The 26756-nt window shown below is 37.4% G+C and overlaps 3 protein-coding genes across 3 annotated transcripts in view; 1 reads left to right on the forward strand and 2 right to left on the reverse strand.

Annotated features, from left to right (window-relative positions):
- LOC127508111 (zinc finger protein 234-like) overlaps positions 1 to 26756 on the forward strand; it is a 404421-nt gene that overhangs the window by 109226 nt on the left and 268439 nt on the right. Inside the window, exon 2 of the mRNA XM_051885761.1 lies at positions 24275 to 25419. Coding sequence (XP_051741721.1) covers positions 24275 to 25214 — 940 coding nt within the window. The 3' untranslated portion in view covers positions 25215 to 25419. Of the gene's footprint in view, positions 1 to 24274 lie in introns of the transcript that reaches the window.
- Positions 552 to 7811, reverse strand: LOC127508121 (probable myosin light chain kinase DDB_G0271550). Its single transcript, XM_051885783.1, has 10 exons — positions 7669 to 7811; positions 5973 to 6057; positions 5030 to 5154; positions 4794 to 4884; positions 4525 to 4631; positions 4045 to 4128; positions 3898 to 3965; positions 3712 to 3795; positions 3396 to 3450; positions 552 to 1662 (listed from the first exon to the last, which is right to left on the reverse strand). Exons 2-10 carry the CDS (start codon positions 6055 to 6057, stop codon positions 583 to 585), a joined length of 1779 nt encoding a protein of 592 aa, XP_051741743.1. The 5' UTR covers positions 7669 to 7811; the 3' UTR covers positions 552 to 582.
- On the reverse strand, positions 14808 to 19445 carry LOC127508163 (gastrula zinc finger protein XlCGF8.2DB-like). The gene is made up of 2 exons (XM_051885876.1): positions 19114 to 19445; positions 14808 to 16771 (listed from the first exon to the last, which is right to left on the reverse strand). Exons 1-2 carry the CDS (start codon positions 19169 to 19171, stop codon positions 15675 to 15677), a joined length of 1155 nt encoding a protein of 384 aa, XP_051741836.1. The 5' UTR covers positions 19172 to 19445; the 3' UTR covers positions 14808 to 15674.

The following is a 26756-nucleotide window of genomic DNA, read 5'->3' on the forward strand; positions in this document are numbered from 1 at the left end:
GAAATTTACTAAACTTTAAAATTAAAATGTAAAATTAAAATGTAAAAATTAACTTTGTTGCATAATTTTACAAAAACAATCAGTACATAAAAGGAACTTTATAAACATTAATTATGGTTGTTCCGGAGCAACATATTAAATATTTAGATTGATTTCTACAAAAAAAAAAAAAAAAAATTCCCTTCACTCTCATGTATAATGTTGTCTGATTCTTTGACTGGAAGGTCATAGTGATTTTGTCAAGTAAGACATGTTCATCAACATATTTTGTTGATCCTGGAACAACATTCCAGTCTGAAAATGTAGTCTTAACCCTATTCCTACCCCTAAACCTATACCCATAACTTATCCCTAAAATCAGAGGGGAAAGATAATAATAAGTGAATAAGAATAATTAATAAGTGAATAACATTGATGTAGAAGCACCTAACCCTGGTTGCAAGCCTAAACTTGACATAAACGGTAGACTTGTCCCTCAAATCTGATTGGTTGTTTGGAATATTATTCCAGGATCAACAAAGATGTTGATCCAGGAACATGTCCTACTTGGCAAAATCAAGGTGACCCTGATGGTCAACATATCTATATGTTTAAACTATTTAAATCATTGTCTATTTCTCTGTCACCCCTGGCCAATTCTATATAGTCTTTTAGTTCCTCTCTTGTTGTTTGTATTTCCTTCTGGACATTGCAAAGCTCATTATGTGTTCTCCTCATCTCTGCAATGGATTTAAGCACACTGGATTGGACCTTTTCTGGATCATCTACTTTTCCCTGTCTCATCTGGTGAATGTCTACAGAATTTATCACTATGAAGGCGACATCAAGTATGACTAACAGTCCACTTAACACTCCTGAGACTGCTTCTGCTACAACTCGCCCTACTCTTGCAGTCTGAGTAGCAATTCTGCTAACATTTGCCAACAGACCCAAATTCATGAGTTGTGTTGCACACAAAACATTTCTTCTGCCTACATTGCATGATATTTGCACTTTGTCAAAAGCTGAGGTGCCGAAAAAAACACTGAACTTTGTGATTTTTCTCAGAACCTTTCTCAGTGTATTCAGTGGTGTGAGAATTGGTTCGCTTGCAGATTCATACTTCTGCTGAATTTGTTCAAGGCTCTCTCTGAATGATTTTTGTTGTACAGTGTTAGTAATGGTGGATGCAGCACCTGTTACTCCACCTGCAACTCCTACTCCAACACCAACACCAGTAACAATCAGAGACGCCCCAAGAGTGAACGGTGACAAAATTAAACCAGCTAATGCAGTGATTCCTCCAGCTGCTCCGATCACCGAACCTGACAGACTCCCCGCTGTGGCGCTGTAATGTGCAGACTCCATCGAATCTGTTATTCTTCCCCACTCACTAACTAAAACCTCAATGTCTTTATAGTGCTTGTTGTAGGCCTCATCAAAGGCGGTGATAGACTTCACAAAACTCTGTAGCAGTGCCTCTGGAGTTCTGCTGTTTCTGTCTACTGCATCTGTCAGGAACGGTTTAGCTAGAATCTCTTCAGCTGAAGGTCTGTCTTTAGGGTCACGACTGAGCATTTGACTGATTAATTCCCGAAGTTCCTCTGAGTATCTCTCTGAGATGGGAGGGGGGTTTCCTGTCATACTGACAGCATGAAGTATGTGGCGCTGCATGTTATCGGCCTGTGGAGGAAAAAAATAAAATAAGAATCTGCTTAGTGTCAATAGGGGTTGAAGGGAAAAAAGGAAAACAAAAGTGCTGGATATGACTACAAGCAGATTATAATAAAGAAAAAAAAAAAGGATCTTAATTTGTGTTCTGAAGATGAACGAAGGTTTTACAGGTGTGGAACGACATGAGGATGAGTAATTAATGAGAATTTTCATTTTTGGGGGAACTAAACCTTTAACACTGGGGGTTTTGCTGTGTACCATGAAAAAGTTTTTTGTTCTAAGTCCTCACCACAATCTGTTGCCGTGGACAATGATTCAATTATCACCCTAGTCCTAAAGTTCGTTATCTGTGTGTTTTGTTCTTCAGATGGATATGAGGATGGGAACATGGAAACAGGCCATCCTCCGAAACAAACCCCACCATGCACCCTTGTGACACCAGAGCCCACCGCAGACAGGGAGCTTTCATCTGCTGTGATGAATGATCCAGAGCCTGGGAGGAGAACAGCGCTGGCCATCGCCCCAGAGCCGAAATCCCACAGTGAGTCTGACCAAGTGTGTGATCCGACACTATCTGTTCCTGTGGGAGTTTTGGTGCATCTAGACAATGAGGACTGGTTGTTCAATTGGGAAACTAAGGTAATGCTCCCCAGCCTGCCCCTCTCCTGTGCTATCATCACTGCTGGTCCTGCCCAGCATAAAGCTTGTTTCATCACCCTGTATTGCGATTGTGTTGTTGTTGCTAATCCTGACCGGCCTCCCTCTCATTCCTCCTCATCCAGATTCAGCCAGTCCTTCTGCCTCACGTTCGCTGATTCCCTTCAACCCATCATCTCAACTGATGCTGAGTCACGGGTTGCCAGCTTCGCCCAAGTAAGTGGATCTCCCGGCTCCTCTTCCGGCTGCCGGTCCCATCACTACACCTGTCAACCTGTCGGCTCCACCTTGCCTCTACCCTCGGCTCCACCAGGCTCCCTTGTCCCTACGGTTCCACCTTCGTCAAACATCACCCTGCCTGCGCCACAGACTCAAGAGCTTTCCACATTTTACCACCTTGGACATTTTTCGCTGCGGCTACGCCGTGTATCACTTGGTCCTATTGGCTCTTTGTCTGCGCCTAGGGCTCTACTGTCAATGGCTTCTTCTCCGTCTGTCGTCCCCTGGTTGTCATCAGCCAAGACTCCATCGTGGCTCCTCCCTATGTTGACTCCGTCACGGGCTTGCATCCTGGCTCTGTTGTACCACCTGGCCACTCCTCCCATTCTCACCTCCCTGGTCTCATCCACCATCATCACCACCCTGGTCCCTTCCAACAGGGATTCCTCCTTCACCAGTCCTTCATCCATCTCCAGAACTACCTGCTCAGCCATTTTACGTCGCAAGGCTGCACCTTCTCAAAGGAGAGCATTCTGTCACAGTTATGCTGTTTAGTTTAATTTGTGTGTCCCTTCAGTCACATATCTCCTTTGTTCTAAGTTCCCACCACAATCTGAACACGATTTGATCATCACACCTGTTAGTCCTGTTCGTGATCTCTGTGTATTTAGTTCCTCAGTTTGATATGATCAGGGTCCTGTATTTGTGCACAACTTGTGGAGTTTACTCATTGTTTGGATTTCCTGATTTGAGTTATTTAATCATTCTTTTATTATTTGACCCTTTTGGCATTTCATCATCATCGGACTAAAAACATTAAATATGGTGCTTTTTTGAAAATAAATAAATAAAAAAAAAATACTCACCCACACATCAAGCATGCAGAGATCATGGAGCAACCATCCCAATGACCATATGTCACTAAAACAGCCAATGCATGACAATGAAAATCAAGAAGTATGTGTTCACTGTAGAAAATGTTATGTGCCAGCTTCTTAAAAAATATGATTCCATAATTCATTTTTCATTTAAGTGTACTGTACATAACTGTTACACTTTTAGACAACTAAAATAATCAACCTTCGTGGAAAGACCTTATCAAGGAAATTGTCATTTTGATTACCGTTTTATAATGCTGAACATATCAATATTTTATATGCATTCAGTTATCCAAAAGCATACCTCTTGGAGTTATATTTCCTCTGATAAACTTCTGGGCTGACGTAGAGCTTTGCACCCACAACTGAACTAGCATATTCATCAGCTCTGCAAAGGAAAAACAATGTAAACTCAAACCTATAACAGTCCAGGACTTTTGCTTTTGGCCAAGAATTTTTCATTTTGTTCCCATTACTGCTTTTTGTTTACCTTTCCAATGCTGTTGAGCATCCAAAATCTCCTAGATTGACGTAACCATCTTCAGTCAGAAAGACGTTCTACAATGACAACAGAAATCTCATGAGTCTTACAGATTTGACTTTGTGATGTGATTTATTGAACTTTATCAGTGCATACCTGAGGCTTAATATCTCTATGAATAATTTTCTTCTCATGGAGATACTTCAGAGCCAGACAAATCTGAACCAGCCAGTCGAGGATCTACACACATGGAGAAATCCCAGTGTGTGAGTCAGTGATTGTGTTTGTGTGGTCCTGGTTTTCCCTACATTATGGGGATCAAATGTCCCCACAAGTACCAGTCAGTTCTGACCTTGTAGGGACATTTTTTGGTCTCCATGAGGAAACAAGCCTATAAATCATACAGAATTATATTTTTTGAGAATCTATCAATGCAGAAAGTTTTGTGGGATGGGTAGGTTTAGGGGTAGGGTTAGTATAACGGGAGAGAATATACAGTTTGTACAGTCACCATTACATCTAAATGTCCCCATAAGACATGTAAACCTAACATGTGTGTTGTATAATGTCCCCACAAGGATTGTATTTTTTGGGTCATATCATACTAAATCATGAATGTCTGCATAAGAAACTCACCTGTTTTTCTTCAAAAAAACGTTCTTCTTTCTGTGTTTCCATGATTTTTGAAAGGTCACCTCCTTCACAATACTCCATCACAATATATATGCGTCCCGCTTCTTTATCTAAATAAATTAACATCCAGTCAGAGAATAATTTAACTCTGAATGTATTAAAATAGCTTCATTTTCCAAAAGCTATACTGATGTTTTTTGTTAAGTTAATTGTGTTATCCTTCTTCAGTCGCTATTTGGAGCAAAGGAACTTTAGTGTAAAAAGAAAAAAACCTTCAAATGAATTCACATAAGTGACAATATATCCAAAGTTCAGAGTTTTCAGGATCTCGACTTCCTTTCTGACAGTATCCAGCTCATCCCCCTAAAAAGATAGAAGAAGAAGAAGAAGAAGAAGAAGAAGAAGAAGAAGAAGAAGAAAAAACCTTCCATTTAAGTGACACTCTTATTGCAAAGAAAAAGATGTCACTTCTGTGCTCAATACTTTAGTAAGATTCAGTAATGCTTACATCTCTGGAGTTCATCTGTTTGATCACATAAGGATCTCCGTCTGTGTCTTTCACCAGAAACGCTATTCCTGAAGCTCCTCGTCCAAGTTCTTCCTTCATGGTGTATCCGTGTTCTTTTAGCACCTCTATAAACAAGTTTTAGAATAATTTCCATCACTAGAGATAAGAGAAGCAAAGATTTTCCAAACTTTGAATCAACTGCACCAATTGCTTTGCAAAATTATTATTATTTTGAAGCACTGAAAACACCTGCTGGTCAAAACTGTGTGAATGCAATGAAAACTCAGTCCAAACATGCAAAAAATAAATAAATAAATAAATAAATAAAAATAATTGCAAATATCTTCTTGAATGTGTAATGTATTAAATGCAATCAACACAAAATATTACTATTATATTTCAATCATTTATTTCATTTATTTGTGGGGTTTGTTTTGTGTGTTTATGGGGTCTAGTTTACTAGGCTAATAGGAGACAATTAACTATTCATTCACAGTCACTCCAAATCTAATTATTTGTGTATCCAGACTCAATCTGATCTAAATGATTGACCTTCCACTTCAGTTTGTCCGGTGGCACTTTTTCATTTTCTGGAATATCTGCATTGGTTTCTATGGCACTGACATTGTGTTACAATAAACAATAATAAAAAGATTGTGTGTTACAACATAAATGTGTAGCCACCACACTGAACTGTGTGTCTAATGAGGCAGAAACATGCAAGTATTGTCATACCTGTACGTTATCAGAAATTTGTTGAAATATATTCCAATTTTCAACTTAATAAAGAAAACATGAAAAAAGAGGCATTTTCAGTCCTCTGACTCTGGTCCACTCTGGTCTATCATTGCCATCAGATTGTGGTTTCTGTGGGAGATTTGATGCTTTATGCTGCTAAGATTAAACTGATGTTGCTCAAATTGAGTGTGAAGTTTATACTCACTGATCACACCAGGAGAAACGTTTATGCTGGGATCTGAGATACTGCTGTCAGCACTGCCGTCTGAGAGTCTGCGATACTGAGCCATCTTTAGAGGAGAAATACTACATCTTAATGATATTTACATTTGAAATATTATTGATTGAGACCTTTTAGTGTTCATTCTGAAACCTGTAAGATCTCCTTATGAATCTGAATTCTGTCATATCTTGTTATTGAATTGCCAAACACTAAAGACAGAACTTGAAGGGTGTTTTTGTCCTCCTGAAAATCTTGGAAGTTCATAAGACAGGTCAGGGAATGTTGAAGCATTCAGGTTAACCCATTAGAAATGAGCTACAGGGGTGAAATACTATTACAAACACAGAAATCTGAAACATGTGGTCTTCATATGCAGGATAAGGCATCACTGCAGTCCAGATCCGGTGTGATAACTGTGTCTTAACAGCCGATCTCATCAGATTTCACATCATCAGCACACTCTACACATTACAGTTCGATTCTGCCGCAGGAGCTGCTTCTGTCCTCTGCACTTCTCTGATTGTCTGGTTTGGATCAGATATTAAATCAGACCGCAGAAGACTACAGCCGACAGTCTGGACTGCTGAGAGAATATCACTACTGCCTTTCCCACCCTTCAGAAACAAGGAAGAGGGCTGGAAAAAACACTCTGGACCTCATATCTAGACCACTTCTGCTTTGAGCTGTTTCAGTCTGTCCGGCACAAATCAGAATGAAATCCAAAAGTCTTCTTTTCTCCACCCATCAATTTCATGAACATTTAAAAACCTTCAAGTTTATCCCACTGTGCAATAAAAATAAAAATCTATCTATCTATCTATCTATCTATCTATCTATCTATCTATCTATCTATCTATCTATCTAACACACACACACACACACACACAGAAAGGCTGAGTATCAGATTTATATTGGTGTAAAATGGTGCATCAGCAGCAGAAGGCCATTCAAATATCCCTGTGGAATCGTGTCAATAATATCTGGGAGACTGGGACGAACCACCAAACAACTAATGTTTTAATCATTAATGTTTATTCATTTTTCTTCTTGTTATACAGTCTGATCACAGAGAATATTTAGTAATAGACAGTTACAGCGATCAATCACACTTAAGCAACATTAATTGTTCGAAATGACAGATAAAACTGGCTTAGTTTAAAAGCTGTTATTTTGCTTTATTAAGAAGCCTTATAACATGAAACAGTAAAAAGGTCAGGTGTTTTAAAGCCAGGTTTCTACACAATGAACTCGTCTTTATCGAGACTTTTAACTACAAACCAGCTAACATGAAGCTTGCATAACTTTAATACAATTATATGAAATCTCAAAATCCAAAACACAAAGGTAAATAAAGTACCAGAGCGCATACATCTATGCTTCAAACACGCGTCCTCTATAATAAATAAATAAATAAATAAATAAGCAGTGGCCACTTGGACAAATATTACAGTATATAGATTTTGGTTAGTTTTCCAAATAAAGCCTAATTAAAACAGTATTTTCTTTCTTTCTTTTTTTTTTTTCCTTTTTTTTTTTTTTAGTTTTGATTTCGTTTTGGACATTTTGGAAATTACGATTAGGCTACATCGGATTGTAAACTGCACACACACACACACACACACACACACACACACACACACACACACATTCGTGCCGTTACATTAATAGCATTACATACCTGTGCCTTGTTGCAGTCCGGACCTCTTGTGTTTTTATTAAACTAATGAATAAAACATGAAACGCGCTAAGACAGATGAAATGTTTTCTTTACAGCGCGACGATAAAAACTGAAGTGCACCTAACACTGACCGAGCTGTCCACTGTAGTGTTAAAGCACGTGTGCAACATATAAAATACTTCCCTTTTTCTTTCTCTGAGGCTATAACTTCCTTCTCTCTATGTCCAGTCAGAGGTGTGAAGTCCGCTTATTATTGGCTACTCGACTTTGGGCTTTTTTTCTTAAAGTCGTTTAAAGATTTGGGCCGCAAAACCTGTCAACACTGACCCATTAATGTTTCTTTAGTCTCACTCTACAAAGCTTTCACTCCTTTAGCATTATATCGCTTGCCCACCCGTTTGCAAAAAATCACATGACTTAATGAATTCATGAAACAGCCAAGGTCGTTCAGGTGCATCTGATGGTTAATGTGCTTTAAGGGTGTTTTCTCCGGCATGTAACTTCTTTGACATTCGTTGTATAAAAGCAGCTTCTGACAGTGAGTTTCACCGGCTCCAGAGGCAGGGTTTGGGGGAAACTAACGACCATAAACTGCCCTTTCGAGCATGGCCGTATCTACCATTGAGGACACCGAGGTCATGTCCTCGGTATTTTTTCCCTAAATTTCAAATTAGTCAAAGCTGAAATCCAGCAGTGATGATCAATGCCAAACACAGAATCCGAATCTATATGTCGTATGTATTTTCTCCCAATTAAATTCACATTCTCCGTCTAATCTCAAGTGAAATCTCCGCCTCTATCTGTCTTTGCAGGCAGTGGCACGTGACACGTTACCTAGGCTACAGATTCAGAGAGTCTGGAAAGCCGGCAGGCTGATTGTATGTTTTTTCACGTAAGCTAATACATCGTAGTGTGGTCTTGAGCGAAATGCAGACATGAAGAAGAACTTGCATCAAACTAAATTAAGTTTTAAAAAGCCAACAACAGAAGGGCAGGGAAAGAGTAGGAGAGAAGGTGAGCCTGTGTGTGTCAGTGGCAGACTGTTCAGCGCTGTGAAGCGCTAAGTTTCATTTGTCATTAGAATCTCGAGAAACACACAAAACTACGTTGTCATAGGACTGACTAAACAGGCTGAGTAACACAGTCAGTTATGGTGCCATTGTTACACAAGTTTAGAATTGTGAAAATAAATGTGTCTTCCAAATCTATGGTATTTTTTTGTATTTATATGTAAGTGTATGTATGTGTGTGTGTGTGTGTGTGTGTGTGTGTGTGTGTGTGTGTGTGGATGGGGGGGGGGGGGGGGGGGGGGGGGGGGGGGGGGGGGTGGAATTTGAAAAAATGACCTCGGTATTTTAAAAATCCTGGCTACGGCCCTGCTTTCGAGCGCAGCTTTCTCCAGTGTGATGACTTATTTCCTACTGAAAATATAAGGCTTGAATAACAGCAATGAATAATTGTAAAGAAAAGAGTTAACAACTAATAGAAATCTTGAATGTACAATATACATTCTATCTGGTACATTATTGTAATTAAATGGTTATTTTCCATGTTTTATTCGGAGTGTCCTGACTGCAGGTTAAGACTCATGTTCACATCAATCATAATGGACCAGACCAGTCTAGGTTCAAGAAAAGAGACGCACACTTTTTATTTGATTTAAAACTGTAAAAGTACATAACAATAAAAATAACAAAGCAATATTAAAAATGTAAATAATGCAATTAAAAAGTTAAAGAAAAAGGCAAATAAAAACATATTATGTGTCACTCTTCTATATAACAGCTTTTTTTAAATGTTTAATTTTATCAATGAAATTAAAATCGTGATTTAGCTGATATTTTATTCCTAAATGGCCTGTCTTGACTTGATTAATGACTGTTATAACCATATGACTGTTATTATCTCAGAATTCCTATTATTATTAATTATTCACAGGAAAAAAAATTATTTGGTATTCATCAAGTGAAAATCCATTATGGAAAAGTCAATTAAAGGTACAATATGTAAGATTTGTGGATTAAAATATCCAAAAAACACTAGAACGGTGTTATATATTTTGTTGACTTGTGTAGCCCTACTTACATTATCCCAGATATCTCCAAGAATGTTTAAATCCAGAGAAATAAGCAATTTTAACCAGGACACGGATCCGATCTGTGCGTCGCCTATCGATGACATCACACCCATGTTACCCTCGATTTCCAGTTTTATTTTGTAGAAACCATGGAAACACCAACGACGCTTTAATATATTCTGTTTTATTAGACAGATGAGCAACTGTTTGGATACATTCATAGACAGAAAACCAATCTTTGTTATTTAGCTCAACACTGTTAGTGTTATAGTTTGAATCTCATTTTCTTCATTTACCACGTTTTACCATGCCTCAAAACATACATAGCATAATCAGATGCAGCTTTATTACCAATACAGCATTGTGTATGTTTCAAAATTAATTGCATGCCATTTAGCAACACAAGATATCCAGCATTTATTAATATGATATTCTAATATTGATCTAGCTTACTGCAGTGTGCAACACGTGTCTCATAGCAGCTGCCGAGTGAACACACAGAGTAACTGTAGGAGCCAGTGTTGTGAATGTATTTCGGCTGTCACCAGGTGGGGGCAGTGTGTGCACAGAGGGGTTTTAAAAAGGTGTTTCTTACACGTAGAGTTAGCTGGCTTGGTGGAGGGGGAACGCGTACAGTTTTTTACCACACACACACACACACACACACACACACACACACACACACACACACGATAGAAGTCACACGTTGGATGTCCACTATCATCATCAGTATGTATGTTTGCATTATGTTCAATAAAGTAGCCAAAAACTTTAGATCGACTACAAGAGGACTTTGGTGTGCTATACAGACCAATTTTAAAAATTAATAAAAATATGAAATCAAATTGTTTTCTGCAAACTCCACCTGATTCTTGTTCTACATCTCCCCAAGAACCAATGTGGTGATTTTCATGTTCTTCTACTGTTTTATTCTTTAATAATTATATGCCAAATTTATGACAAATATGGTTTACGTTGCTATACAGACCAAATTTAAAAATTAATAAAAATATGAAATCAATTTGTTTTCTGCAAACTCCACTTGATTCTTGTTCTACATCTCCCCAAGAACCAATGTGGTGATTTTCATGTTCTTCTACTGTTTTATTCTTTAATAATTATATGCCAAAGTTATGACAAATATGGTTTACGTTGCTATACAGACCAATTTTAAAAATTCATAAAAATATGAAATCAATTTGTTTTCTGCAAACTCCATCTGATTCTTGTTCTACATCTCCCCAAGAACCAATGTGGTGATTTTCATGTTCTTCTACTGTTTTATTCTTTAATAATTATATGCCAAAGTCATGACAAATATGGTTTACGTTGCTATACAGACCAAATTTAAAAATAAATAAAAATATGAAATCAATTTGTTTTCTGCAAACTCCACCTGATTCCTGTTCTACATCTCCCCAAGTACCACTGTGGTGATTTTCATGTTCTTTTACTGTTTTCACTGCTTTTTAAAATATGTCTGTATAGAGAGGTAAATAGTGTATGACTTTGACATATAATTATTAAAGAATAAAACAGTAAAGCAACATGATAGTAGTTGGGAACATGTATAACAAGAATCAGGTGAAGTTTGCAGTAAACAGTTTGATTTTATTTATTTTTTAATGAATTTAAAAAAAAAATTCTACCGACACTAAACACCTACCACGCAACCTCATGTAGACGCGCAATAAATTTTAAGCATAGATGGCGTGACCGCGTTTCTCCGAAGCGCAGATGGCGTGACCGCAGTCTCTGTGGCTGCTGTTGAATTATCCAGGTTGTGGATGAGGAGCGACCCCTGATGTGATTGTGAAGCACTTAGGGTGTAGTACATAGTAAAGTGCTATATATATTAGTTATCCATTTTGGTCCCACTTTATATTAAGTGGGCTTAACTACTATGTACTTACATCAAAAAATAAGTACAATGTACTTATTGGGTTCATATTGAATTGCAAAACACTTTTGCTGCTATTGAGGTGGGGTACAGGTAGGTTAGGGAAACCTTTGGTGGTATTGGTAGGTTTAAGGGTAGGGGCTAAGGGTTAAGGGATGGATCAACAGTGTAATTATAAATGTAATTACAGAAATTAATTACAGATGTAATTACATGCAGGTGTTTTTAAAATATAAGTACAATGTAGAAACATGTATCTACACAATAAGTGCATTGTATCAAATGATTAATTTAAATGTAAGTACATATTAGTTAAGGCCACTTAATATAAAGTGGGTCCATTTTTTAATATGCGTTCTTGTTTGTTCTTGTGAAACTTCATCTGTCACTGCCCAATAAGTACTGATCCAATTCAATATCGAGGATGCATCGAGAGGTGACTTGACACAGCCAGGTATCCTAGAATGCATCTCGCACCAACCAGCAAGCATCAATAGGAGAGGAGAAAAGCTGTGTAATTCAAACATACTACTGTTTTAAACCAGTACATTCTTGCCAGAAAACAGTTAAAACTACATGTCAGGACATAATAACACTGGGGGGAGGATTTTTCCCAATGTGATCCGTCAGCTCCAGTCCACTACAATGTGGAGCGGTTAAGGCCCGGGTATACGTCATTTCCCGTGTTCCACTCCGTCTCGCGCACAGTTAAGTGTGTGAGTTTTTCAAAGATAATTCTTTGCCCGTGAGCGCAGAAAGACGCGTTCGGCACACCGTCAGTGGTCACAAAAATTCGGCTGCAGGCTGCCATTGTTCGTAGAGCAGAACTAGTCCACAGTCTAGTAAACGTTTCTCGCTTGTGCTGACTGAAGACACATGAGAAACATGATGAGACAGGAGAGACTCGGACATTGCAGTACTGAATATTGAACAGTCCACGCATGTGGATTTGGATAAAACAGGTAATCGTTTTGATGCCGTGTCTGAAAGCTGTTTATCCCTTCACTGTGGCATATAGCGGACGGGAACGCAGGGTATTAAATTATTCTTCTTATTATAATGCTACTTTTATTATTAAATTAATATTGCAATTAATTTGCCCCGCGATATCATAGCGCATCACAACATAACCGACGCACAGCGAGCATAATAAAGATTAGTTAGATAGCATACCCCTCATTTAACCCTTTGACGCGTACGATCACACCGGTGTGATTAGAACGTTCAGTGCATCACGTGGCCAACTGCCAAATTCAAACTTGCGCGCTTTGGCTGGCGCTAAACCAGAGACGGACGCCCGCAACACTTTTCATTTATCACATTTATGCAGTGTTTTCAACCAAATAATGATTATTTTAGGTTTCAGACATTTAAATACACATGAGTACTAACAAAACAATACATTTAGAGTTTGTAAAATACACACTGATCTCTATAGAAGCGGAAATAACAACACTTTCCATAATAATTAGACCACACGTTTTATTCATATCAGATACACATTGTGAAAGTAACTTAAAAGCTTACTCTATTCTTCCCCAATTTACCGACTCATTTACTTTCATGTACAGGTGCTGGTCATATAATTAGAATATCATCAAAAAGTTGATTTATTTCACTAATTCCATTCAAAAAGTGAAACTTGTATATTATATTCATTTATTACACACAGACTGATACATTTCAAATGTTTATTTCTTTTAATTTTGATGATTATAACTGACAACTAAGGAAAATCCCAAATTCAGTATCTCAGAAAATTAGAATATTGTGAAAAGGTTCAATACTGAAGACACCTGGTGCCACACCCTAATCAGCTAATTAACTCAAAACACCTGCAAAGGCCTTTAAATGGTCTCTCAGTCTAATTCTGTAGGCTACACAATCATGGGGAAGATTGCTGACTTGACAGTTGTCCAAAAGATGACCATTGACACCTTGCACAAGGAGGGCAAGACACAAAAGGTCATTGCAAAAGAAGCTGGCTGTTCACAGAGCTCTGTGTCCAAGCACATTAATAGAGAGGCGAAGGGAAGGAAAAGATGTGGTAGAAAAAAGTGTACAAGCAATAGGGATAACCGCACCCTGGAGAGGATTGTGAAACAAAACCCATTCAAAAATGTGGGAGAGATTCACAAAGAGTGGACTGCAGCTGGAGTCAGTGCTTCAAGAGCCACTACGCACAGACGTATGCAAGACATGGGTTTCAGCTGTCGCATTCCTTGTGTCAAGCCACTCTTGAACAACAGACAGCGTCAGAAGCGTCTCGCCTGGGCTAAAGACAAAAAGGACTGGACTGCTGCTGAGTGCTCCAAAGTTATGTTCTCTGATGAAAGTAAATTTTGCATTTCCTTTGGAAATCAGGGTCCCAGTGTCTGGAGGAAGAGAGGAGAGGCACACAATCCACGTTGCTTGAGGTCCAGTGTAAAGTTTCCACAGTCAGTGATGGTTTGGGGTGCCATGTCATCTGCTGGTGTTGGTCCACTGTGTTTTCTGAGGTCCAAGGTCAACGCAGCCGTATACCAGGAAGTTTTAGAGCACTTCATGCTTCCTGCTGCAGACCAACTTTATGGAGATGCAGATTTCATTTTCCAACAGGACTTGGCACCTGCACACAGTGCCAAAACTACCAGTACCTGGTTTAAGGACCATGGTATCCCTGTTCTTAATTGGCCAGCAAACTCGCCTGACCTTAACCCCATAGAAAATCTATGGGGTATTGTGAAGAGGAAGATGCGATATGCCAGACCCAACAATGCAGAAGAGCTGAAGGCCACTATCAGAGCAACCTGGGCTCTTATAACACCTGAGCAGTGCCACAGACTGATCGACTCCATGCCACGCCGCATTGCTGCAGTAATTCAATCAAAAGGAGCCCCAACTAAGTATTGAGTGCTGTACATGCTCATACTTTTCATGTTCATAATTTTCAGTTGGCCAAGATTTCTAAAAATCCTTTCTTTGTATTGGTCTTAAGTAATATTCTAATTTTCTGAGATACTGAATTTGGGATTTTACTTAGTTGTCAGTTATAATCATCAAAATTAAAAGAAATAAATATTTGAAATGTATCAGTCTGTGTGTAATGAATGAATATAATATACAAGTTTCACTTTTTGAATGGAATTAGTGAAATAAATCAACTTTTTGATGATATTCTAATTATATGACCAGCACCTGTATTTTGGGAGAAGTGGAAAAATTCACGGGTTGTAAATCTAACAGATCCGATTCTCTGTACGGCGCAAACTAAAATGGCGGCGCCCATCGCGCATGCAGCTCAACTGACGCGATCGTTATAAAGGTGTTTAAACAGCAAAACACATCCACTTGCACATATTTGACAATCGGAATATCAGATATTTCATGCTATAGTTAACAAATTTGTGAATATTTTGAATAAAAAAGGAAAAACGAAATAAAAGCAGATCATCAGTCATACAGTGCTGTGGTGTGATACGTGACAAGCAATGACGCGTCACCATGGAAACAATAAAGTGATACTTTCTAAATAACGGTCACCTTAAAAAACACATGCTGGGGGCTCAGCCGGGATATTTTAAACTTATGTGCGAAGGGTTAAAAGACAACTTGTTTAACACAAAATACTTCTTGATTCACGAAAGATACTATTTTTTTTTTTTTTCTCTCACTATGGGACACAAGAGAAATATTAAGAAAATAAATTATATTCATCTCTCATCATCTCTAAGAGAATCTGAAAAATCTGCCAAAAGCTCAGTCAGTTTTTACTTTCAGTTTCTGTAGTGAATAATTGACTGGAGTTTGAGACTTCTTCACCCGCATAATGCAAAGTTTGCACATTGATTGTGTGATATCAACTAGCTCGCCTTCATGGTTTAAAATGGAAATATTTTCAATATTGCCACATGGCTTTTTCTTCATCACCAGTTGCCCCCAACACGCACACCTCAACAGTGAAATGTCGCCCATGATGCCAACTAAAGCTGGAGAGGACAGATTTGGCTGTGGCTAACTTACACAGAAGAGATTTTCTTGTTCAGCACATCAAGATGAACTACTTAATTTCAGACTGTGGTGATGTGGTTTCTCCACTGCATGGATCTTCATGTGTATCTTCAGGTGACTTTTAATAGAGAAACTCTTTCCACACTGATCACACGTGTGCGGCTTCTCTCTGCTGTGGATCCTCGCATGTTTTTTCAGATGTGATGACTGACTGAATCTCTTGTCACAGTATGAACACGTGTAAGGTTTTTCTCCAGTGTGAACTCTCTGGTGCTGTTTTAAATGGTCGGCTTTAGTAAAAGTCTTCTCACACTCAAAGCACATGTACTCTCTCACACCAGTGTGAATTTTCTGATGTGTATGTAATTTTTGCAGCAGTGAAAAACCCTTTCCACATAAATAACATGAATGTGGCTTCTCCTTCATATGAACTGTCAGGTGTCTCTTCAGGTTTGATGACCCAACAAATGTTTTGCCACATTGATCGCATGTGAACGGCTTCTCTCCGGTGTGGATCCTCATGTGTTTTTTAAAGGTTGATGAGTGTCTGAAACTCTTCCCACATTGATTGCATGTGTGCGGCTTCTCTCCAGTGTGAACTCTCATGTGATCCTTAAGATGTACTTTTCGTATGAAGCTCTTCCCACATTGATCACATGTGAACGGTCTCTCTCCGGTGTGGATCATCATGTGATCTTTAAGGTATGCAGATTCACTGAAACTCTTCCCACATTGATCGCATGTGTGTGGCTTCTTTCCGGTGTGAACTCTCTTGTGACGCCCAAGATATTGTTTTACTGAGAAACTCTTCCCACACTGATCACATGTGTGTGGCTTCTCTCCAGTATGAACTATCATGTGAATCTCAAGACCTTCTTTGTATGTGAATCTCTTCCCACATTGATCACATGTGAACGGCTTCTCTCCAGTATGAACTCTCATGTGAACATCAAGACTTTGTTTGGTTGATAAACTCTTTCCACACTGAGTGCAGGTTGTAGATTTCTTGGCTCTTCTTTTCTTTATAAATGTCTTTTTATTCTTTGAGCGACTCAAAAGTTTTTCTCCAGTTTTGTCATGATGTTTCTCCTCCACTTCACTCAGTTCTTCACTCTCCTCCTTCACTTCCATCAGGTCTGAAATGAAAGAAAAAAGGGTAATTTAATTTTCAGTACATCAAAATAATTTAAAGTGGAGATTTGCGAAGCTCCCCCTACAGGTTCCTTCAGTGAATCACACTGTCGTAAATACTCCAAGCGCAGCTCTGGACTACAAGGACTACAACGCTCACCAGCGCAGTAGTTTTGCAAATGCAGTACAAGAAATCTCAATGGAGGTGGGTAATTTTCGAAATTGTCATATAAAGTGAGGCTGCTATGTGTATATTGAATTACCGTAAAGCATTTTGTCACTCTCGCGTGAACGTGAACATGAGGCGAGATTGTGTCGGGTCGGCACAGCTCAGCTTGCAAGTGATGTTTTCTGGCGTAGACGTGCCAGAGGGGGTTAGTGCACGCCTCAAACACACCACTACAAGTCAACTAACCATCGTAAGGACTTAGAAAACTATTTATGAAGGTAAAAAGTTACTTAGTTCTGCTTTAAAGAGAGAAATGTAAAGTCAAAGGTCATAAAATTGAGACTTGTTGTGATAGACAACTGCTATAAAACATTCTGATCATTTTGATGCATTTTCATAAATTAATTACATTAAGATTAATCAACCAATTGTAAAGAGCCTCCTGTCGTCCCAACGGCAGAATCCAGAGGTCTGGGTGAAGGTATAATGCATGTCTTTTCAGCGCTTCTGTGAAGTTCACCTAATTTTTCGAATTTAGTTTCAATTTTACTTTAGCTCCACGCTTAATCTGACTCCAATATCAAATGGTTATTAAATTTAGATTTACTGAATTAAGACAATGAGCACTGAATGGAGGTCTTCTGGCTACAGAATTTCCCAAACAGCTGCTCTGCCACCTTCCCTTAAATAATTCTTAATAATTCATTATAAATAATATTAAGAAAATAAAGAGAACATTGCTCTGAAATATAGTGTTCCCCATTCATTTCCTATGGTGCTGATTTTTGTCCACAAAGGACAAAACCATTTGACATTTTTTTAAACCATTTGACATTGAATTATCAAGTACATTAAATTTGTGTGTGTGTGTGTGTGAGTGTGTGTGTGTGTGTGTGTGTGTGTGTGCGTGTGTTCAGGTGGCAAACTAGCCAAGGATTAAGGAATCTGACAACCACTCAGATTAAGGAAATTGTTGTTTTGGTTTTTAAATTGCCCATATTTGTCCTAAAAAAGGGTCATTGTGACCCTTTACAAACATGAAAGGGGAAAGATAAATTGACAAGAAACATCTTATGTGGTCTACAGACATTCTTAGTGAACTTTCAGTGTCTTGAATCAGGGGGAGAGGAAGGGATGAGGGAGAGAGGGAGGGGAGCACAGATAAACAAGGAGAAAAGTTTGGGCAAGGAGTGTCCCGTGCTCTTTACTCAATTATTATATTTAAAACATTAGAGCATCTTTCTGTAGTGAGAACTATAAAATATATTTGATCAATCACAAAAATATCTAATGTGATATTAACAGCCATATTTTGACATCAACTTTTAGACTGATATTTAATTTATTTTCCTAAAACTGTGTAATTATTAAGGGCCGGTCACACTAGACTTTTCCTTCCACTGACTTCCATTCATACACATGTGAATGTGTGACACCAGAAACACAAGATCAAGTGAAGTTTGCAGTAAAGTGGAGTAGATTGTATATTTTGGAATGATTATTATTTGTTATTTTATGTTTTAAGTGTGACATAATATCATGACCATTTCAGCATCTGTAGAAAGTTCACATGCTCAAAGTCTAGACTGACTGCATCTTTAAATGTGTTATTATCAGTGTCCTACATGATTCACTCAACCCTGTTACTTCTGACATGATTTTCCTGCTTTCAAAAACAGGATTTCTTAAAACTGTGACACCAGGAAGTGACATCATCTGAGCTCTTTCTACAGCATGATGGGACAAGAAAATAATCTCAATCCATCGTCTCAGTTTTTACACAAATGAACGACTGCATTCATCATCCCTGTTACCAAAGTTACTGTAAGAAGAGATTTTGCTCAAGTTACACTTACAACCCTGTCAGCCATTCTGGAAAGTTCATTTACTTCATACATTTTGGTGTTTACAGTTTATTCCTAAAAATAACAATGTTGTAAACTATATTGAAAATGCCTAAATGCTGGAAACACTCTTGAAAAGTGTGAAGCAGATATTGAAATAATGTGAAATAAATATTTAGTTTGATCTGATGTTGACAATCATTATGAAAGTTTCTCAAACTTCACTTTACTGAGCTTTTGTGAGAAAAGAACATTATGTCTCATTTCAAATGTTTGAATCTTTCTAACATGAATGTTGTTCAGCATCATGAATGAATGAAGAATAAACACCAACCTCTTTGTTCTTCAGTATCTTCAGTGTGTTTCATTCTGCAGGGTTCTGGATCACTCATGTTCTCACTGTCCTCTTTAATAAACTCAGTCTTTGCAGATTTCAGCTCTTCCTGATGCTCTGATGCTCGTCTGATGGGAATATTCCTGCATTTATTGGAGAACTGATGTGGGAGGAGCTTCGTTGATAGTGACCCTGTAGTGGGCGGGTCTTCGTTGACTGAACTGCAGATTGGTTGGAGGAGCTGATCTGCCAAAATCAGTTACTGTGTTTGTTTTTATAGGGTTAAAGACCAGATATCAAATTTTAATATCTGCATCAAATTAAATGTACAAAAGCGAATTTAAATAGAAAACCCATTAAATGCAAGTGTCTATTTTAATGTTTCAAATTACTTTTGTGAAAACAAAATGTTTTAATGTTCCATCATCATTTACTGTAACAGATATATTTAATATAAAAATGAAACAACAGCTATTTTGATCAGTACTTAATAAAGTATATAAAAGAATGAGAGGTCATACTCAATTTAATTATATGTTAAATGATTAAAAACTTCTTGCTGACAAATGGGTGAAATCTAGTGGTTTGAAGGAAAGTGGCAAACTATAAAGATTTAAAATGACAATTAAAGAGTATTTTGGGCTTCACTGTGATCCTTAAATACAGTGTTTGAATGTCAGAAAATGATTCTTGTTCTAAATACTGACAAGTTGTTTTCTTTCTTTCTTTCTTTCTTTCTTTCTTTCTTTCTTTCTTTCTTTCAAACTTTTTTTTTTACTACATTAACCCCTTTTGTATTTCACCCTCAAACTAATTGCATTAATCATGTATGTCCGTCTATCGTAAAGCAACTGATGCTAATTCAGAACTTTTTGTTTCTAATTCTAACTTTATTCTGTTTCTTCATTAAAATAATGACAGATATCTAGAAAAGTAGTAAATAACTGTAAGAAAAACAGAAATAAATGCACATATTTGTAGTCATCAAATCCCCTCAGTCTGTTGACAGCAATGAAATGAGCTTTAAGTGTCAATTTACAGCAGATCTGAAGACATCAGCATAATAAATGAGGTGAAAACAGGAACTATTGACATGAAATAAAGAGTGTTTTCAGCAGTTTCTCTGTTAATATTGATGATCCTCAGACTATCAACACTCATTCAACAAGACATTCAGATCATCTCACTTTATTCTGAGTGTTTGCTGTTAGAAACTGATTATTTGAGTCAGGATATATGAGAAAAGACTATAAAACTGATCTATTGAAAGACAATACTGATGTTTCTCACAATATGACACATATAAAACATAATACAAAAACACTAATGACACTCATCTTCATCAACTACTGCTAAATAACTATGAATTAAGTATAACTATGAAACATGGTTTGATTTTATAACAACATTGATTGTAATAAAGTAATTTGATCTTTAACAGTCTTTATGTGCAGAAACTGAAAACTCTCCCCGTCTCAGACTTTTATTTATATGCTCATTTAACTAAACTATTATAAACGTTTTGCTTTTAATTTTAGTATGATGTTGTTATTACACAGAGTGATATATATAACTATATGTTTTATTTATAAAGATGTAATTTAAAAGAAGCGAATTGTGTGGTCTGTTCAAATGAAATGTGTGTTAATTTAACATTAGTTTCTTCTTTTCTCACAGTGATGGAGTGTGAAAGCAGGAGATACCAACACATGCTCTACAGATGAGTCCTGATATGAAACACCAAAAACAATCCTGGGGAGTTTAAATGTGTGATGCCAAAGTTCAAAATGAACAAAGCTCATATTAATCTCCAGATAATACAACATAAATATTACAAAACATATACAAATGTCATATATATTGTCAGTCGGTGTGTCTTTTTATCATTCGGCTTTAACCCTATGATTATTCAGGTACCCTAACACTTATTTCATTGGTTACGATATAAAGCAGTTAAAACTTAAATCATCTTAAGCTAAAAATCTCTATAATCTACACCTAATGCAGTTCATCCGAGGAAACCTTTCACTCCTCACACTCTCATTCTGGTTTACATTTCTGAAAACTCATTTTAGTGTATTTCATTTACATCGAGTTCACACTTTAATTCTTCCTCTCTAATCTACATGTAGCCTATACTGGACAAACTGTGATCCGTATGAGTCTAATACTGAACACTTAAATACGGGATGATTCTGTATTATGACAACAACGCTACTTTATTTTTAAAGGTTTTATGATTATTGCTCTTCTGATCTAATTTCACTACTGCAATCAATGTACTTATTAGAAAATCAAACTTTCAATTCATATCTATCATATTGCTGTAGTTATTTATCTTTAGTGGTGATGATGGTGAGTGTTCTTATGTTTGTTTTTGTATTATTAATGTAATATTGTGAGAAATAACAGTATTGTCTTTCAATAGATCAGTTTTATTGTCTTATATATCCTGACTCAGATGATCAGTTTCTAACAGCAAACACTCAGAATAAAGTGAGATGATCTGAATGTCTTGTTGAATGAGTGTTGATAGTCTGAGGATCATCAATATTAACAGAGAAACTGCTGAAAACACTCTTTATTTCATGTCAATAGTTCCTGTTTTCACCTCATTTATTATGCTGATGTCTTCAGATCTGCTGTAAATTGACACTTAAAGCTCATTTCATTGCTGTCAACAGACTGAGGGGATTTGATGACTACAAATATCTACATTTATTTCTGTTTTTCTTACAGTTCTTTACTACTTTTCTAGATATCTGTCATTATTTTAATGAAGAAACAGAATAAAGTTAGAATTAGAAACAAAACAGTTCTGAATTAGCATCAGTTGCTTTACAATAGACAGACATACATGATTAATGCAATTAGTTTAAGGGTCAAATATAAAAGGGGTTAATATAGCAAACGAAAGAAAGAAAGAAAGAAAGAAAGAAAGAAAGAAAGAAAGAAAGAAAGAAAGAAAGAAATAATTACATTTAGTATGATCTCTTATTATTGTATATATTTTATTAAGAACAGGTCAAAATAACTGTTGTTTCATTTTTACATTAAATATATCTGTTACACTGAATGATGATGGAACATTAAAACATTTTGTTTTCACTAAAGTAATTTGAAACATTAAAATAGAAACTTGGATTTAATGGATTTTCGATGTAAAATTGCTTTTGTACATTTAAACACAGTAACTGATATATTTTTGATTTTGGCAGATCAGCTCCTCCAACCAATCTGCAGTTCAGTAAATGAAGCCCCGCCCACTACAGGGTCACTATCAATGAAGCTCCTCCCACATCATGCACATCATCAGTGAAGCTCCTCCCACATCAGTTCTCCAATAAATGCAGGAATATTCCCATCAGACGAGCATCAGAGCATCAGGAAGAGCTGAAATCTGCAAAGACTGAGTTTATTAAAGAGGACAGTGAGAACATGAGTGATCCAGAACCCTGCAGAATGAAACACACTGAAGATACTGAAGAACAAAGAGGTTGGTGTTTATTCTTCATTCATTCATGATGCTGAACAACATTCATGTTAGAAAGATTCAAACATTTGAAATGAGACATAATGTTCTTTTCTCACAAAAGCTCAGTAAAGGGAAGTTTGAGAAACTTTCATAATGATCAACATCAGATCAAACTAAATATTTATTTCACATTATTTCAATATCTGCTTGCAAGAGTGTTTCCAGCATTTAGGCATTTTCAATATAGTTTACAACATTGTTATTTTTAGGAATAAACTGTAAACACCAAAATGTATGAAGTAAATAAACTTTCCAGAATGGCTGACAGGGTTGTAAGTGTAACTTGAGCAAAATCTCTTCTTACAGTAACTTTGGTAACAGGGTTGATGAATGCAATCATTCATTTGTGTAAAAACTGAGACAATGGATTGAGATTATTTTTCCCATCATGCTGTAGAAAGAGCCCAGATGATGTCACTTCCTGGGTGTTTTTGAAAGCAGGAAAATCATGTCAGAAGTAACAGGGTTGAGTGAAACATGTAGGACACTGATAATAACACATTTAAAGATGCAGTCAGTCTAGACTTTGAGCATGTGAACTTTCTACAGACGCTGAAACGGTCATGATATTATGTCACACTTAAAACATAAAATAACAAATAATAATCATTCCAAAATATACAATTTACTCCACTTTACTGCAAACTTCACTTGATCTTGTGTTTCTGGTGTCCCACATTCACATCTGTATGAATGGAAGTCAGTGGAAGGAAAAGTCTAGTGTGACCGGCCCTTAATAATTACACAGTTCTAGGAAAATAAATTAAATATCAGTCTAAAAGTTGATGTCAAAATATGGCTGTTAATACCACATTAGATATTTTTGTGATTGATCAAATATATTTAATAGTTCTCACTACTATTGATATTTTTAGAAATAAATCATTTATCGGTTTCCTACTTTGTCTTTTCCTTATATCATGGTCATATTTGTCTGTAAGTGTATTTTGTATAGTCTCTCCCAACATAAATAGTTTTAAAACATTCTTATAGGTTAAGTTCATCTAAAATAAGCTTATTTTATGTAAAAATATGGTACTTTTAGAGATAAATGAATAAAAAAAAAAAAATCACAAAAAAAGTACATAAATTGATAGTTCTTATTTTATCGAAGTTAGTGATATTTAAATTTAATAACCATTTGAAATTGGAGTCAGATTAAGCGTAGAGCTAAAGTAAAATTGAAACGAAATTAAAAAAAAAATTAGGTGATCTTCACAGGAGCGCTGAAAAGACATACACACATTATACCTTCACCCAGACCGTTGGATTGTGTCGTTGAGATGACCGGCGAGTCTGTACAAGTTTAATGTTAAAGTTTCAGGGACATATGCAATTCATTTATGAAAATGCAAACGCATCAAAATGATCAGGATATTTTATAGCAAGTCTCAATTTTATGACCTTTTTATTTTATTTTATTTATTTATTTATTTTTTTGATGTACTGAAAATTAAATGACTCTTTTTTTTCTTTCATTTCAGACCTGATGGAAGAGAGCGAGGAGAGTGAAGAACTGAGTGAAGTGGAGGAGGAACACCATGACAAACCTGGAGAAAAACCTTTGAGTCGCTCAAAGAATAAAAAGACATTTTTAAAGAAAAGAAGAGCCAAGAAATCTACAACGTGCACTCAATGTGGAAAGAGTTTCACAAAGAAATCTTGTCTAGAGCTTCACATGAGGATCCACACTGGAGAGAAGCCGTTCACATGTGATCAGTGTGGAAAGAGATTCACACAAAAAGTACATCTTGATGTTCACATGACAGTTCACACAGGAGAGAAGCTGCACACATGTGATCAATGCGGGAAGAGTTTCAGTCAATCATCAACCCTTAAAGAACACATGAAGATCCATACCGGAGAGAAGCCGTTCACATGTGATCAATGTGGGAAGAGTTTCAGTCAATCGTCAACCCTTAAAGAACACATGAGGATCCATACCGGAGCGAGACTGTTCACATGTGATCAATGTGGGAAGAGTTTCAATCAGTCATCGTACCTTAAAGCACACATGATGATCCATACTGGAGAGAGACCGTTCACATGTGATCGATGTGGGAAGAGTTTCACGCGATCACAATACCTTAAAGACCACATGATGATCCACACCGGAGCGAGACCGTTCACATGTCATCAATGTGGCAAAACATTTCTTCTGGAATCAGCTCTGAAGACACACCTGAGAGTTCATACGAAGGAAAAGCCACATTCATGTTCTGTGTGTGGAAAGAGTTTTTCACTGCTGAAATATTTACATGCGCATCAGAAAACTCACACTGGCGTGAGAGAGTATGTGTGCTTGGAGTGTGAGAAGACTTTTACTGCGGCAAACAGTTTAAAACTGCACGAGAGAATTCACACTGCAGAAAAACCTTACACGTGTTCATACTGTGACAAGAGTTTCAGTCGGTTAGCACATCTGAAAACACATGAGAGTATTCACACTGGAGAAAAACCTTACAAGTGTTCACACTGTGACAAGAGATTCATTCAGTTATCAAATCTGAAAAGACATGAGAGGATCCACGGCAGAGAGAAGCCGCACACGTGTGATCAGTGTTAAAAATGACCTGAAGATACACATGAAGATCCATGCAGTGGAGAAACCACATCACCACAGCTGAGAAGAGACACAGAAGAGACTCAGCCAAATCTCTCCTCTCCACCTATAGTTGGCGCTGTTGCTCTGTCTACTGTTGAATTATCCAGGTTGTGGATGAGGAGCGACCCCTGATGTGGTTGTGTACATACAGTAGTACATAGTTCAGTGCTATATAAATGCCTCATTCATTCATAGTTAGCCGTTTCTCAATATGCGTTCTTGTCTGTTCTTGTGAAACGTCATCAGTTGCTGCCCAAGTATTAATCTAATTCAAAGTTCACATCTAGCCTAGTACAGTTCAAATCCTTGGATGTGTTCTTGATCCGCCCCTTTTATCGAGTCTTACCTCGGCTAGTCCTTCTGATGATTGCCACTGGCTCTGATGTCTCTGTAGTGGTTAAACATGAGATATAATTCATCTTTTGTATATATAATGGGCGATCTTTGGTCATGAATCTATAATTTGTTGAATTAAAAGTGAAATTTCATAACTTTACTGTTGTAGCCTACTAGAGCGCTGGCTTTGTACATTTGACTGAATTGTTTGCTTTATTTCTTATTGTAGCTTCTTGTGCCTTATACTTTTCTAATGGTTATTATTGATCATTAAAACTAACAAAAAGAAACAGTGTTGTGTTTAATGTTTGCAGACTATTTGCATATATTACCTGAACCACATATGTTTACTATTTTTTAAAATGTAAACAAAAAGAGGAAGAGCTGTGTTTATTTGGTTATAAATATACATGTGTTACAATTCCCTGGTGTATAAAGCACACGACGAGGAGATATAATCAAAACAAGTCTTTTACTAGGAAATCCAAATGGAGAGATCAGGAACATACAGGAACACACACCAAAGTATAGATGAACGATACCGGACAACACATGACTGGAAACACAGGACTTAAATACATGGGATAACAAGGTGGGTGATTAGACACAGCTGGATGTGATGATGAGGTGATCAGTTACCATGGTGAGTGACTAGTGGCGGGAAATAGAACAACAACAAAAATGAGTCCAAAACAGATTGTACATGTAACATATCGCCCCCTCCCGGAAAGGCGCGTCCTCGTGCCGTGAGATGGAAGGAATGAGACTAATGAGGGCGAGATTCCGGGAGAGGGTTGTAGTATGGTGAAGTCCAGGCAGGTGCAGAAATCCAGGGAGGTGCAGGTGGTGGTGAAGTCCAGGTGGTAGCCTTGAGCAGAGGAGTCCAGGTGTTGCTCCAGGCCACAGCTAGGACGGCAACACACGGCGGCGTTGCTGGAGGGAGGAGCCGAGGTGGTGAAATACTCCAAACAACCTTGGGTAGGTGTGGAAGCAGCGCAGCCGATGTAGAGGGATCCATGAGCGAAGACAGAGAGTCGAAGGAGCGGAGTGATGCCGATGGCCTCAGAGTCCGCGACGAAGTTGTAGCGACGTTCCCCCGAGGCAGCAGCAGGGTACCGGAGGGCTGAGGTGGAGCTGGAACGACTGAGGGCCGAGGCGGAGTCTGAG

The sequence above is a fragment of the Ctenopharyngodon idella genome, chromosome 3 (genome assembly GCF_019924925.1).
Source record: "Ctenopharyngodon idella isolate HZGC_01 chromosome 3, HZGC01, whole genome shotgun sequence".
In the NCBI taxonomy this organism is placed as follows: domain Eukaryota; kingdom Metazoa; phylum Chordata; class Actinopteri; order Cypriniformes; family Xenocyprididae; genus Ctenopharyngodon; species Ctenopharyngodon idella.

What these genes read in the sequence shown, in the direction of transcription:
- LOC127508121 (XM_051885783.1), bottom strand. Translation starts at nt 6,057, where the DNA reads ATGGCTCAGTATCGCAGACTCTCAGACGGCAGTGCTGACAGCAGTATC. An exon ending in ATAGAGATATTAAGCCTCAG is followed by an intron (nt 3,966 to 4,044) that starts GTATGCACTGAT and finishes TTGTCATTGTAG; the next exon opens with AACGTCTTTCTGACTGAAGA. An exon ending in TCTGCATGCTTGATGTGTGG is followed by an intron (nt 1,663 to 3,395) that starts GTGAGTATTTTT and finishes TTTCCTCCACAG; the next exon opens with GCCGATAACATGCAGCGCCA.
- LOC127508163 (XM_051885876.1), bottom strand. Translation starts at nt 19,171, where the DNA reads ATGAGTGATCCAGAACCCTGCAGAATGAAACACACTGAAGATACTGAA. An exon ending in AGATACTGAAGAACAAAGAG is followed by an intron (nt 16,772 to 19,113) that starts GTTGGTGTTTAT and finishes CTTTCATTTCAG; the next exon opens with ACCTGATGGAAGTGAAGGAG.